At 39.1% G+C, this 16,115-nt stretch overlaps 1 protein-coding gene across 3 annotated transcripts; it reads right to left on the bottom strand.

The window, feature by feature from the left end:
- Positions 1-150: 150 nt before the first annotated feature.
- Positions 151-15,633, bottom strand: kcnj14 (potassium inwardly rectifying channel subfamily J member 14). 3 transcript variants are annotated; one of them, XM_085177132.1, is made up of 6 exons: positions 15,459-15,633; positions 8,151-8,259; positions 7,078-8,007; positions 4,811-6,602; positions 3,565-3,882; positions 151-2,524 (listed from the first exon to the last, which is right to left on the bottom strand). In XM_085177132.1, the coding sequence occupies exons 4-6, from the start codon at positions 5,870-5,872 to the stop codon at positions 2,294-2,296; spliced, it is 1,611 nt and encodes a 536-aa protein (XP_085033258.1). In that variant the 5' UTR covers positions 5,873-6,602; positions 7,078-8,007; positions 8,151-8,259; positions 15,459-15,633; the 3' UTR covers positions 151-2,293. The 3 variants fall into 3 exon arrangements, with proteins under 3 accessions (XP_085033258.1, XP_085033257.1, XP_085033259.1); XM_085177131.1 differs by having other exon boundaries at positions 7,125-8,007; XM_085177133.1 differs by having other exon boundaries at positions 4,811-7,237; positions 7,516-8,007.
- Positions 15,634-16,115: the final 482 nt, after the last annotated feature.

Genomic DNA, 16,115 nt, shown 5'->3' with positions numbered 1-16,115 from the left:
TGTAATTGGTTGAAATAATCACTGAAAGTACAACACAAGGAAGATATTCATGTAAAATTGCTGCAGTGGAATGTCCTTTTAAAACATATATAGGCTAACTGGGTGAAGTACAGAGAGTGCAAGTAGTATAAATAAGGACACACCCAATAATCACAATTGAATCCCCATGTTTTATTTCTTCTATAACACAGTTCTCTTTTTTCTGGAAGTGCTTTGTGCCTGAGGCAGCTCTGAAATTATATATCTAGTGTCTGCTGGAGCAAAAAAAAAAATTCTCCTCAGAAACCCCCCCCCCCAAATCCTAGAACAGTAGCTTTTGTCGATTTCATCTTACTAATTCTTTTTAAAAAAGAGGTATTACATTATACTACTCTGTGCTTTACACTATGTATAAAATGTACTGTACTGTGAACAGTGAATCCAAATCAATCCGTCTATTTCTTTCTGCTGTGTTTAAAAAGTCCCATCATAGTAAAGTGATGGTGCTGTAAGTTCAAGTTACATTTCATGGAAGTGGATGCAGGGAGAAAATGACATGACCTCCTGTGCAGCCTATAAATAGAAAATGGTAGCCATAATAGAGAAGTGAAAGGGAAGACAGACATGGAACAGCATTAACACTATTTATAAGAGATAATATGTTATCAGTCAGAACACTGCGATTGATGCACTGAAGTTAGCCTGTGCTGTTCCTGCAACACTACTGTGCTTTTTTAAAGTTTCATCAGTGATATTAGTCTCCATAATTAGTGCAAAGTGCAAACAACAAGTTTCCAGGTTGTGCGTCGGACAGGCTGATTACTGGTCAACACTCAACACGGCATTGCCGCCCCCACACTTTGCCAACACATGCTGCAATCAAACACTTACATACTGAGGTGGCATTATTTACTCTTAATTATTAATGTTAAAATAAACAGAAATATCTCAGGTGCTTTGTAATATATCTAGAAAGTGCAACTATTACATAGCCTACAGTATATTACGGGTAAAAGATTCATTCATCACGGCACGTTTATATGGGGATTGCTCAGTTTTTTTCATCTTAGCACATACTGCACACTAAGAGTGGTCATCTTGCAAATGCACATGATAAAAAATACAATTCAAGCACATTTTCAACATCATGCAGATGAAGGGACATTTGCAAAATGTCTGCTCTGTTATGAAGGCACCACCTACCACCTAAGGAAATTACATGATTTTATGAGCCAAAAAAACCCCAACAACCCAGATTTAATTTTCTGTGAGTCTGATGTAGTTTCCAGTTGGATCTTCATCCACTTCTTGCAGAATTGTAGAAATGGAAAGATGCTGGATGTGAGTGTAGGTCTCCAATGCTATTGCCTTATATTCACTATTCAGTCTGCACCACCAACACTTAAAAGATTACAGTATTATAGCTCAGTTAAAGTGTACAATAATGCAAAAATAGCACACCAAAACAATAGCGAGGCTGCTTTTACAGACATAAGAGATAACAACATACTTTGATAGTAGCGCCATAAAACAATGCATGGCGATCATCACATCTGGATCACCTGTGTGGTCTGAGACTCTACAATCATGCTATTCCACTCAACCCAAAATGTTAAAATCATAAAAGTTTACAATCAGTGAACATCTTTTTCTTTGCATCACACATGGAAAAAAGCCAAAAAACAAACAACACAGAGAAAATACATCTACATGGAACAAACATCTCAAAACCGCTGCTAGTTTAAAGCTGTTGCTCCATGTTACTGTTGCTCTGCTTTGGCTTATCTCAAATACATTCTCAGTCCCTGATGCCAAAAAGTGCATAATCCATACTTACCATAAGAAAATAAAAGAACAAAAGTGATAAGTGAGCATCTTAGTGGAATACATTCCTCAGAATCTAAAACATTACCTCCAACAGAGGTCAAAATCTTCCCATCATAAAAATTGAGGGTCAATTGCATGTGGTAGCCACCATGGGGCGCTGTTGCATACCCTTGTCAGTCAGGTATTAGAGTCAGTTGTGTGCTGTGGTAGTGATGGGCCAGATGTGAGACTTAGCAGTTTTCAATGATTTTGAAAGATTGCCAGGACCAATTAGACAACTAGGTCAGTGTACTAAATCCAACTCACCAAAAGAGTAACACCAAACTTCCTAATGTTCGCACTAAATATTTCTTCCTATTCTGTAAATAGTGTTTCTTCCTATCCTTTATTGTACACTGGTTTATTCAAGGCTCTCTCTACTATTCTGTCTCCCATCATCATATCAGTTCATTCTCTGAAGTCGGTTTCCTGTCTTTTTCCCTTCCGTTCAGTTGTAGTGGAGATGTTCTGCCAGGGATTGCCTCTGGGTCGGTGGGGAGGCAAACTCAAGGTTTTGACCCAGCTCACCGTCGGGGGAGGCAAGCTGCAGAGCTACTTCGTTCTCATAACAGAATGACGACCGTGAACTCTGGATGTACTTCTGCTCGGCCAGATCTTTAGCACTGCAGGAAGGGGTGTTTGGGATTTCATAGGTCCGATGGAAAAATGAGTAATCCACCTGGAAAAAAGCGTAGAACAGTGACTTTTAGTTAAATGCTCAAAAGACTCAAAATGACAATACAACCCTGCTGATGTTTAGTTGAAGAATGTTTATTGCTGAATAGAAGACGCTACTTCTGAGTGCTTCCTTATTCACCTGCATGTTTGATTTGGCATATTTTTGTATGCCGATGCCTTTCAAGATCCAATCCTAAAGTGACTTTTGTTCTCTCCCAGGAGCAAAACAATACATATGTTATGTAATGTACAATTAGGGCTGATAGAATTTTACTTTTGCTGATTTTAAAATATGTGTAATGCTAAATTTCAAATGCATTCTGGCTGATGAAGTCTGGCTGTTCTGGATTGCATCATCTCTTGGTTGTTTCTGTGCACAGTCGGGATTCTCGGTCTGCATTTTTACGTGCTTTGTCACATATGTTGTCAAGCCTTTGACCAAATATCTAGCTTCTACTTTGCAGACAGCAAGGAAACACACGTTAACACCCAACAACACGTCAACACATGCCAACGATTGAGAGTGAAAACATAACTTCTTGACTGTTATGAACACATTACCATGGTGGTGGTATTTCCCTGCATGTAGCTATGCTTGTTAATGTAAACATGCTGAAAGTAGCAAGTGTAAACACGAAAGTATGCAATCTGAGATATAACAACAGAATTGAGGGAAGAGAATGACTCATAGCCTTTTCAATTAGTGGTAACACAAAATGTTGCAGATTGACTAACTATTACCTAATCAGCAGCTCAGACAGGATTAAGTTGATTATCAAGACTATTGAAGTTTTAAACATCAACTCCACTCTTTCTTTGGCACCACTGAGGCTTTGCTACTAAATGATAAATGGAGAAACACAGTGAATTATATTTAGTTTGCTCAGCATCACTCCAATTTTATCAAAAAACCTGGTAAAATATATATGACGTCATGACTATGCATCAGTGATGACTTAAAATGGTCTTAGATTTAAAGACTGGAACCTGTGTCAGAATTAAATGGAAAAAAGAGTTTTCTGTCTGTTCTTCTGTTTTCACCTGGTAGCCATCTTTCCTCTCAAAGAGCACTGGTTCAAAGCGGTGTCCCCAGAGGATTTCAGTAGCCAGATAGGAGCTGCGGCACTGCGTGGTCATGGCTGTGGCCTCCACCATGCCTTCAAGTATGACCACCACCTCCAGGTCAGAGTCGTTCTCCAGCGTTTTTTGGTCCATCTCAAAGAAAGGCGACTCTTCATTGATTTCATGGACAATTGTTACAGGCGAGACCAAGAAGATGCGGTCAGTGCCGGTGTCAAACCCCACGTTGATGTCCACGTTGTCCAGTGGAAGGTACTCTCCCTCTGGTGTCACCCTTGACTGGGAGCAGGTTTGAAATGTGAAAGTCATTATTTGGTCCATATCACATCCCACATAAGATATTTCAGTTCATTAAGGCTTTTGAGGGAATATTAAAAAGAAAACAGAAAGATTTTTATTATTGGAACAAAGGTTAATTAATTACATCGTGATATCACCTTGAAGGTAACACATGACATTTTCTAAAGGTAATCTGATGAAAGCATTGTAAATTAATAATCTTACCCTGACCGAATTGTCTAGCATTTGGTTATTATATTCAGCTGAATCTCACTATGCACTTCTTTAGTCACCTTGCCAATCCATAGGCTTATCACTCACCCAACCTTGCTATTGAACAATATCCAGTTTTAACATTCACAATTGTATTCCCTTCATCCTCAAACTTAATCCCATCTGCCCTGCCTAAACTTTGATATGGTCATGCTATTAGAAGAGAACAAATTCTCCACACTGCAGCCAAAATGCGCTACAGATTTTGATCCTACAGAAAATCCTGAGGGAACACACATGCAAACTACAGATATAAGGACAAACATTAGGGTAAACTTCAGTAGTCATAGAAAACAATCACCGAACCCACAGAGATACAGTATACAAGAGGAATGAGATGACGAAGGACAATGGTCCTTAGTTAAAGAATTGTGGGCAAGTTAATCCATGGTAAATCTTCCTAACCCCTGAGGGAAAATAAAACAAGCTCTCATTAACTACGGTCCACAGAATACGGGCCAGATGGTCTCAGCCCTCTCTCTTTCTCTTTTTTTCCCTCTACTGCTCTATCACAGTAGCAACCTCTATTATTTGGTGCATTCCTGACTTTGACTCCGTTACAATCACCAGATAACTTCTTTGACCTTTTTCATGTCAGGGTTGTTTTCTGGCCTCTTTTTTCATCAGTATGATTATTTGTATTTTTTCCACTTACCTTTAGTAGTTGTGCTCTGACGTGTGCTTCTACCAGGTGGCTTTTGCGTAGGTTTCCGACCCTCCACATCATACAGAGTTTTCCATCTCTCAGCGCCACAATAGCAGTGTCAGAGAACACTAGGGTCTCGTTGCGCTTCTTGGGCTTGGCAATCTTTGCCATGACTGCCCCGATGATGAAGGCGTCAATTATGCAGCCCACAATGCACTGCAAAACGACCGCCACCACCGCCAGGGGACATTCTTCGGTCACACTTCTGAAGCCATAACCGATGGATGTCTGCGTCTCCAAGGAGAACAGAAAGGCTGCCATGAAGCTGTTCACCTGGAAGAAGCATGGCTCCTCAACCGCTGCCTCTCTATCAGACTCTCCTCCAGAGCCAGCATCTCCTGATTCTGGAGATGAACTTGAGCTAGGGGTAAGCCGAATGGAGAGGTCTCCATGTGCGGAGGCAATGAGCCAGAAGGCAAATCCAAAGAGCAGCCAGGAGAGAACGAAGGAGAGAGTGAAGATGACCAGCATCCATCGCCAGCGGATGTCCACGCAAGTGGTAAAGAGGTCACTGAGGTACCGCTGGCCCCTCTCGCTCATGTTGACAAAGGTGACGTTGCAGCGTCCGTCCTTGCCCACAAAGCGTTGTCGGGGCCGGCGGGTTGAGCGCCTATTGCGCTGGCGGCTGGTAGTGGAGGGGGAAGAGAGTGAATCCTGATCTGATGAAGAACGGCCTTCCCCTCTCCCTCCTACACTACTGCCTCTTCCACTCTTGGGCCCTGAACACATTCTTCCTCCTCTCAACCCACCTTCTCCTCCTGCATCTCCTCCAGCTGACTCTCCAATGGCACCATGCCTCCGGGCATTGTTGGTGTTGCTTTGAAGAGGCAGAGCTTTGCCATTGAGGGCATGGGTTGGAGAGGGGCTGGTTGGGGTCCCTGTCCCCGCTGGGCTCCCCCCTCCGCCAGATGTATCTGCAGCACTCTGTGCTAGCCTCATGACCTCCTCCTCCTCCACTGGCCCATCCACCACAGCACTGAAGCGTCGTTTTACACGTGCTGCCCCCATCATCTGCTATGAGTTCTCTGTATTTATAAGTGTGCCTTGTTTATCGATGTAATGAATAAGCACCTTGATACCGTCAGTGAAATTATGAGTGGTGTTAATGTCACAGTCAGTCTCTTTTAATACAGAGATAATTGTAGGTCCATGGCGCCCAATGGTAACCAGAGGATAACACCCTCCAAGGCCATTGGTCAATCACTTTCTTCAGTGTCTCTTCCACAACTTCTTATTCTGTTTCTCCGTACAGTCAGTGCTTTCAGTAATGGATTCCCAGCAAGCTAATGGGCTTTATTGTAGTGTGAGTTCAGTAACAACCAATGACCTTAAATCACAGTCACTTAAGTGAAAGGAGGTGAGCTGAAAAGAATGACTTCAATAGCAGCCCAAAGAGTCCAATTCTGTGATCTGCAAAATTTCATTTGACAAGGAGTGGTAGAGCTGGGCTAACTTTGACATACATCAGAAAAACATGCAGGATTGGTTCTATATAGTTGAAAACACTAAAAGGATAGTCTTGAGGTTTTTTGCTCGAGCAGGACTCATTTGATAAACACAAAAAATATAAGCTGATAATGCAATGGAGCAAAACAATGGGATAGAAATGTGATGATATACAACGTACGCAGAGAACACAAAGCCAAATTCAGGTCAAACAGTATGATAACTTCCAACATGCAGTTGAAACAAGAAAGAAACATGCCAATTCTTACGAAACTTCTCTCCACTTTCACAACCACTTGAGAAGAGCATGAGGAAAAATACAATACAAAACCATCAAATCTCTACTGTTATTATTTATCATTCATAATTCATTGCCAAGATATCTTGATTCAGCTGGCTTAAGCTATTCTCATCACTTTTTTCACAGATAAAGGAAATACAACTTTTGTTCCCAACACCAGGGACCCAACTGAAAAAAAACATGATTTGTTTGCCATTTCTTTTCCAATCATGTCACTGCCTTTACAATTTCACATGTTCTTTTTAAGTGTCTGCAAAACTGTTTAATGGCCATTGTCAGATTCTCAAAGAAGTATTTTGTGCACTGCCACCTGGATAATATTGGCCAATAACTACATTTACAGCCACAACAAAGATATACCTCAACACAGCTCAGCGTTAGGGCTGAGAAATCCCCTACGCCTGACAACAGATTAGAAAAAATGAAGAAAACAACAGAGGATGATTATTTTGACTATCTCTAAACTTACTTAGCTTTACGTGGAAGATTGAGTCAAAAGTTGAGTACAGCAATCACCTGATTTGATCTGTTTTCTGCAGAGGTCAAGCTCCAGAGTTCATAGGTCAGGTGTATGTCTAAGCAGGAGGCTGTAACAGTTTTTGTGCCTTGTAGACTCTTACTTGGCATCCCTGTTTGAACCAGATCACGAAGGCTATTTGAGCATCAAAGAGGTTCCTCAAATAAAAAGTTATTTGCAGATATTAAAAAAAGGAAAAAAACAAAAACAAAAAACATCAGCATGCTAGAGAATCTTTAAAGTGAACCACAAGTTATCAACTAATGAGCATGCAAAAGTATACAAAATCATCAATATATCGAAATAATTACTAAAGGCTTAAGTAAAGCAAGAAAAACATGCAAATACATCTGATAATGAAAAGGATGTGTTTGTAATATTATCATTTACCTTGCCCAATCATTCCCAGAGACCCTTACAACTGAATCCTGACAAAGTGTAAAAATCATGCAACCCATAATCATTTAGTAACCAGTGAACAAAATCAGTTACTCAACCATAACCGTGCACTGCTGAAGGTACAGAGAGAACAGCAAAGCAAGAAGCAGGAGCTGCTGCTATAACTTTCCAAATACAGAGCAAGTCATTGCATCCAACCAGTAAAAGCAGGGTAAACAAAAAGTCTACAACAAATGAAAATGGGGGAAGAGATCCCTCCTGAAGTGAGAAGTAACATAGGGGTTCATCTTTGCTTGAGTGTTGGCCTCCTTTTTTGACACATGTTCAGTGAGAGCACTGAGCTTTGTTGATCTCAGGGAAGGGAAGAGTCACAGAAGAAGGAAATGAAAGAGTCTGCTTCTTATTCCGTTTCCCCTTATTGAGGTTTCGGTGACTGTTCTGTATCCCTTTATGTTTGGATCATCACGCCTAACCCACTGCAGACTTAAAAAAGAAATTAGAACAAACAGAAAGGAGAATATGAATGTGAAGGAAGTATCAGCACTAGTTTAAATGATCATGTTGCCAAGTTAAAAGGCAATGAGAAGCTAAACTGCTAAAATCTTGTTTGTCGATCAGACACTTACCTTTGTTAGTGTATCCCTCTGGTTTATCAAATGCAGTTCATTGGTTGCTTTTTTGTGGATAGTGTTAAGATGAAAAATCAGACCTTCTTGTAGCTTGACCCAGATGTACCTATCAGAGAAAAAGAGAAGAGAAACAAAGAGAAAAATGCATGTTTATATCCGTATGTTATGCAGTAATATTTGCAACGACCATTAAAATGTATCCACCATTAAAAAATGTAAAAAACACAACACAAGAAATAGCTCACTCATTTATACTTACAGAGGCAACTGAGAGGCCTATCTGCTAATCCTCTGAAGTCTTGCAAATAGCTACTTGTGTTATAGAAAGAAATGGGGAAAGGTAGAATATACTAAGTAATTGCATCTAACAAATGTCAACCCACTGAAAATTCTCAGCCTAACTTTAAACTATGACTTGAGTTTTCTAATTAGCCAATCACATGGAAGTAACTGAATGCTTTTAGGCTTGTGGACAGGATTGAGATGAGCTGCTGATGTTCAAACCGAGTATCAGAACGGGGAAGAAAGGTGATTTAAGTGACTTTGAATGTGACGTGGTTGTTGGTGTCAGATCGGCTGGTGAGAATTTCAGAAACTGCTGATCTGCTGGAATTTTCCAGTCATCTCAAAGATTTACAGAAAACTAACCAGCAAGCAGCATTTCTCTGGGTGAAAATTCACTGTTAATACCCGAGGTCAGAGAAGAATAGCCAGAGTTTTTCGAGCTGATATAGGCAACAATAACTTAAATAACCACTTGTTATGACCACAGTATGAAGAAGAGCATGCACAGCACGTCAAATCTTGAAGCAGATTGGGTATAGTGGCAGAGGACCAAACTGGATGCTGTCAGCTAAGAACAGGAAACTGAGGCTACAGTTCATATACCCTGACCAAAATTAGGCAACTTCCATCTGCAAGATTGGAAAAATGCTGCCTGCTCTGGTGAGTCTTAATTTCTGCTGCAATATTCAGATGGTAGGGTCACAAGTTAGCATAAACAACATGAAACCATGCATCTATCTTGCCTTATGTCAGCAACTCAGGTTGCTTGGTGATGTAAAAGGTGTGAGGGATATTTTCCTGGCACACGTAGTACCAAATGAGAACCCTTTAATTGCCACAGTCTAGATTGGTCTGGTTGCTGATCATAAGCATCACTTTATTGACACAGTGTAACCATCTTCTTCTTCACATCATTAATAAGCGGCCATCAAATCTGCAGCAACTGTGTGATGCTGACATGTCTATATGAAGCAAAATCTCTAATTATGTTTCTAGCATCTTGTTGAATTTATGCCACGAAGAATTAAAGCAGATCTGAAGGTAAAATGGATCCAACTCAGTATTAGCAAGGTGTAACTAATGAAGTGGCAGATGAGTCTATGTTAGTATGCAAAAAGCTGTGCATAAGCAATTAAAAATAAGTCAGTACCATTGATGGAGCTCTGATACCATGATTTACTCTTGTGATGCTTGAATATAAAGAGCAGTGGCTCCAGTTTAATAGGGTGAGCTATACTGCAGAATGTGACATTTATTTAAAAAAGCAGAAATAAAGAAAGAAGTCATTAAGTTCATAATAACACTTAATTCATCAATGTTCAGCAATTATATTTTAGTTTTTGTAACCTGGTAACAGCACCTGAAGATGAAAATACAGATCAAATAGATAAGACAAAGTTTGCATAGCTAGTTTACTGTAATTGTTAGACATCTATCTGCAGCCTTGAAAAACTCACTATAAGCTACATGTAGTCCACTTTCAGAATTAATGCAGGAGAAGTAATCACTCCTGCAGCACAATCATCCCCACTGAGAAATATTCACCTCATTTCCAACACGATGCCAGCTACAACAAAAATGTATTAAAAGGTAATAATCTGGTGCAATACAGAAAACCTCCACTGAAAGTATAAAGGAACAACAGAGGGACACAAAATATACTAATATGACAGTATGTGTCAGTATGAGTATCATCCTGCTTTGAGAGCTGCATCCAAATGCGTCTTTATGCTCCTGGCACATCCTCGTGTAAAAACTGATATATAACATGTGACTGCAACACTGTGGAAATTGTTCGAACGCCAGACTGAAATCAAACTGAACCCTAAAGTCTTTTATGGTCAAATTTTACACCAAACTGCACACTAACATTATGATAATGTGATTTATGATTTACATTCTTATGCTGCCCAGTGTTTACTTAATAAAGAAATAACCCAGTAGGCAGTCCTGACCTTCATACTTCTACTGTAACTCGTGCCAACCAAAGAACAAGTTCTCACATCGGCTATCTCTGGGCTGACTTGTCATTTGATGACTCGCAACAGCCACTGGAGTAGGCAATGAGAGAGGCGTGCATGTGGCTGATATGAGAGTGTATGTATCGTTGTGTTGCCTAACCTTATCGTGTTGAGGTGCCAAATATCTCAAACGATTCCTCATACAAGAGTATTCATGGAGGGTTATGTGGGAAAATTACATGTGTGAAGTTGTTGCTTCCAGAGAAGCATCTCATCTGCAGCCCTGCCTTATATGATGAAAGCTGGGCAACGTGACCAGACTAATCATGTCTGTCAGTCCTTTGACCAAACAAATCCAAAAAGCCATTCGGTGTAGATATCAGTGAAGAAGAACATAAAAAATAAAAAACTGTGTAACTATACAAAACTGTTATCCTATTGGATAGACATGAAGTATGGAAAGAAAACTGGGAATGTCTTTGAAAATGGACCCTTCATCTCTACTTCCTGGATATCAAAAATTGTTAAAGCCTGCTTGAATAGGTGTTACGATGTCCTTCCATATACTGCAAGGAAAAACATTTTTATGTCTTGGAAAGTCTTTCCGCTGGTATATTTGACTTGCTTGTTGCATTCAAGGGAAAAGTTTTTGTTTTGCTAACTCCTGAGTCATTTCGGTGGTTTGAAATCTCATCATCGACTGCAAACCTTTGGTGCCTGTTTACAACAAGGTCACTGCTGATCACATCTGTCACTGCTTGGTTGTTTGATATTTGTTTTGTATTTGCTACAACCCTGCGTAGTATGCTATTTGTTTTAAATTTACTTCTTTTGTTTCTCTCTTAACACCTTCCTACTTTTATTTTTCATACAGACCAGGTGTTGTGTTGTGCTGAGCCATTTGTTGTAACAATAAATACAAGATAGATATATTTTTTTAATTCTCCTGTGATATTAACTTTTTTAATTAAGCAAACAAAGAGAAAACTTACAGAAATACCAGCATATGTAACTGTAGCATCAAAATGATAACCCAACAACTTTTGTAATAATGTCCTTTATAATCTAGGGAGTGTTAGACTGTGTTAATAATAACATTTTGAGCATATCCACAGGTTGTTAGTGCTTGGAATAGCTTTGATCTCAACATTAACCCACTGACTTGACAGAACAGGTGCTTTAATGATTGCATTTATCGTTCCGTGCAGGACCACACTAATCCACTCTCACCACCTACTTTCTGTGCTTTCTTTCACACCGGGTCTCTCATGATTTATTTTGCCTCTCTCTGGCACCTCCCCTGTCCTCGTTCTATCCAGATTATCTTGGCATATTAAAGTGTTATGTGGCCAGATTAGATTTGCAAAGGATATGATTCGACTGTCATTGAAAGATGTATTGAATAAACTTCACGTTGCAGTGCCATCAGTATTTTTGCCTCTTCTGGTACACGGCTGAGCTGCCCTATTTCCTATTTTCTTCAAGAAAACAATGAGCCAGAAATTTTCGCATCCCATTTTTGCTCTTTGACCTCCTAGGACCTCGCGCCCACATGTGTGGACATCACATTTTGGGATTTTTAGACTAAAATACTCAATTTTGCTCTGCAAGGGCCTGATATCCACTTACAAGGACATTAAACTGCTATTGTTCTATCAAAATTTTAAACGAATATCCTCAGATGTGGCTCTTATTTTTCTTAAAAACAAAAATAAGGTAAAAATAAAAAATCTGATAATTCTTTGTTTTTACATTCATCGGGCCCCAATCAGCCCAAATATCAAAGAGAAATTAAAAATGCATGCCGTGGAAGAGTTCGGGTCTTAGGAGGTTAAGGTATTTAGGTTTATCACCATTGTGAATACAACATACAACACAGAACCTAAGCGAGCCTCTACATTGTGAAGCCACAGTAATATAGAGAGACATAATAAGTCATATTGATCAATGGTGGTCAGAAACCAGGACACGGATTGGGTCTTTGTCCCTCTCTTGTAGCGTCCCTTGGCTCATTGTCAAGCCATTTTCTCTCCATGTCTTTTATTTAGGCTTAATTTATATATGAAACCTCACAATGCAAGGCAGATTTTAATCATGTTCTATATGCACAAAGAAATTTCTCCAGAAAATCTATAAGCAAAGCCTGAAAATATAAGTACGTAAATGCACAACACTGCTGTGACCTTTTTTCCAGATCTAATCAATAATTTATATTACAATAGCTACAGCTGGCAGGTGTTCAGATTACCAAACAGTAACAGTTACATCAGAATATTAAGTAATATTATAATTAAGAAAGAACTGGGATTAAACCTGGAATTATAATGAGGGGGTGCCCTGTGGTCATAAGTGGTCATAAGCAGCAGCAAAGGGAAAATTCAGCATGTACAATAATTATTCATACAGATATCGCAGCAGTTTCTTTTTATTTGTGTTATTTAAATGCAGTTATTTCTACGACAAAAACTTCTTTGAAAGAATGGAAATTCCTTCTCTGCAGAAAAAAAAAAACACCATACAGAAATGCTATTTTGGAATAAAAAAGGTCATCTATGGGGAGATTTTTAGTAAAAATGATTTGACAGACTGTATATAAAATATAACTGTCTGCTTTGAATGTGTGCATGCAAAACAAACAGCTGCTGATAGGACAAGTCTGTTAGTGTATATTTGTGCCAAAGATGCAAGAGAAAGAGAGAAGCAAAATATATGAATTAGTTAACATGGCTTTAATACACGATGCTATATCTTTGCATTAACTAGCCATGAATTTATTATGATATTAAACTGAAATTAAATAAGCTTGCTCTGAATATACACTATGGGACCCCGGCCCATATTAACCTTTAAGTAAGATCACTGCTTGACTCATAGCAAACAGTTTTAACAGGGGACATAGGAGTTCATACTTTTTCCTGGATCCTACCTTACCTGCAGTGCAGCCAGACTGTTAACATTTCAGCTGGAGCTTATGAATTTTTAAATGTATGTCAGGATAAAAAGACCCTTAAAATTTGGAACATTGTTTTTCAGTAAAACAGATGTTTTACTGTGCACAGCTAGGGTGAAGTAGTTACCAATTTCCTGCCAGCCAATGTGCACACACCCTCCTACAGCAGCATCTGATCATAAGCACAAGCATGTGGTCATCCTGGCATTCAGCCTTATTCCATCTAATTGAAAATTTACCGCTTCCGGTCCTCGCTCAGCTGTTCGCTGTGACAGAGGTCATTGTGTGATGGAACCAAATGTTAATCTCGGAGTTAAGACAGCGCATAAAGCAATGTGGTGGTTAAAACGCAACACAGCACTTTTCTAATTAAGAAAATACTCAGAAGGCTGAAAAGCATGCAGACAGGACCGATAACATTAGAACCAACATCAATATGTTCACACTGCTTCTAATCCCCCATTTATCTCATACATATTACATTAAAACAAAAACAAAAAAATTTACTGCCACATACTGGAGAGAAATCTAAAAATGGTGTTGTACCCTGCCACCGCTAATACACATGACCCCACAGGTGCAGACATACCCCGGCATCCAATGAATATGCAGAGCTTTAACCGATCTGTTCAAAGCACAAACAATGGTTCAGTGAGGCCATATGCAGTAAAGGCGACACTATACTACAGTCAACGTATAGGCTACATACATTATATGAATGAAGAGTCAAACTGCAACTTAAAATAGTTATTGTTTATTCTTATAAACTAAAAATAATCCTCTTCTGCTATCGGATAATGTGCAACACCATCTCCTACCTCCATCTCCTCCAACCGACAATCATAACATGCACCCCAGCAACATGCCAGTGCTAGTTCAATTTCAAGAACCTCTAAGACTAATACAACGATTAACAACAGGAGAGTAAAATTACAGGATACTTTTAGATAAGGCAACAAACAACGATAATATTGTGACATAAAGGCAGAAAACAGGAAGAGAAGCTTTATCAAAAATGTCAGAAATAGCATCAAATACATATTTGTTATATTAATATTAATAATAATATATTACATCTGTAAACAGGTGTGTGTGTGTGTGTGTGTGTGTGTGTGTGTGTGTGTGTGTGTGTGTGTGTGTGTGTGTGAAATTACCAACAAGGAGATTCTACCAAAATATACCGTCAAGCTATGTGAGATGAGCACAGGGTTGGAGCTTGACCCATGATGGGGAGAAATACTGAGCCACATTAGCCTCTGATTGTTTCCTTTTTCTCTGCCCTGTAACTTTCATTTCTCCCAACTTTATGGATGTTGCTGACGTATCTATTCGTTAATGTCTTTTCACTATAAGAAACAAAATGCCAACTTTCAGTGCTATTTATGCACTGATCAGTTGTCTTCGTTTCCTTTACAGTCACCTAAAGGTCTTTAATGCTGTTTAAAAAATGTAATCGGCTGGGTGAAGAAAATGTTATCTTATAATCCCGTATTTTGATCCAACCTGCGGTCCGACCACGTGCCACCCTCAAAAATCCTGATCCATGCCATGTCACTTTAACGTTGCTGTACCTACCAGTGCTGCCAGAAAATAAACCTGGTTGGAAAGGATGGAGGCTGCATGTGTTTCACATTTGTACTCGTTTGTTGTTAAGTATTGCCTCATTTTAAAGCTTTTTTTTTAAAAATACAGATGTGTTTCCTATCAGGTTATGACTCACGAAGGCAGAAAAGGATTAAAGTTTGGGTGCACAAGGCAAACTTATCTCTCTGACATTGTTCGTTTTTCTTAAAAAACAAAACAAAACATTGGCTTCTTTATTTATTCCTCCAGTAATCCTCCAGTTCTGCACATTGTGAATTAGGGTGAAAATACATTTAAATTCAAGATTTGACTATAAAACATCACACAGTGGTTTAAACCTGACACAGATATTTAAAGGTGCAGAAATGTGAGGGTTTTCAGAGTATTACAGTACGAAATAATATAAATATCGACAACTAAAATTACAGGCTGTTTGTAATCATAATTAGTGTTTGCGAACTTCCTTCAATCAGCAAAATTTAAGGAAAAGCAAAATTTCACAAGTGAAATTCAATCAGCACTTACCCTCTGCTGACAGCGTCCTCCCATGAAACGTCAGTTTGGTGCTTCGGGTTGTTTCCTTGTTAAACCAGCCGCTGTTTGGTTATTTTTTTAATGATTAATAGTGCTGCGCGAGCGGACCACTGCTGGCGCTCTGTCCGCGAGCCCTCAGGTCGCTGGTGTGCGCGTCCACCCTGCCGTGCTGTCCGCTCCCAACTAGACACGCGCACGCGCCTCGCCGGAATGCCAGAGTGACCTTGTCACACCAGCCTCAGAATTACAGTTTATATGGATAATATCCCAACATATAGAACCCAAACACCGATTATTTTTTACATTCAAGTTATTTTTAGTGTTTTTATTATTACACGAATAGCTTGTTAAACAAGGAAGTTATTATTATTATTTTAAATAATAAACTCAGTTAGCTCATTTAACCTTATAAGGAGGCCAAGAAGTGATCCATGCCATAAGTTACTGCTCTGCTGTAGCTAATGGGATCTTGATAAAATAAACTAAAAATAAAATTATCTATTTGTAATCCCTCTTTTCGGCTTTTTGTGTGTAGGAGACTTGTATTTTAAGTTAAATTTACAATAATTTAAGTAGAAAATGTGATCATTATTAGATTATTACAAAGAACAAAGTATTTTTTATGGTTATACTGATTATTTTTTATGT

This window comes from Neolamprologus multifasciatus, chromosome 11 (genome assembly GCF_963576455.1).
Source record: "Neolamprologus multifasciatus chromosome 11, fNeoMul1.2, whole genome shotgun sequence".
NCBI lineage: Eukaryota > Metazoa > Chordata > Actinopteri > Cichliformes > Cichlidae > Neolamprologus > Neolamprologus multifasciatus.
This window is presented reverse-complemented; position numbering and strand designations above follow the sequence as displayed.

Bases quoted from the DNA above. Each gene is read 5' to 3' on its own strand.
- kcnj14 (XM_085177132.1), bottom strand. From the start codon at position 5,872: ATGATGGGGGCAGCACGTGTAAAACGACGCTTCAGTGCTGTGGTGGAT. The intron at 3,883-4,810 runs GTAAGTGGAAAA...ACCTGCTCCCAG, and splicing joins TCAGAGCACAACTACTAAAG to TCAAGGGTGACACCAGAGGG. The intron at 2,525-3,564 runs GTGAAAACAGAA...GCTTTTTTCCAG, and splicing joins AGAGGAAAGATGGCTACCAG to GTGGATTACTCATTTTTCCA.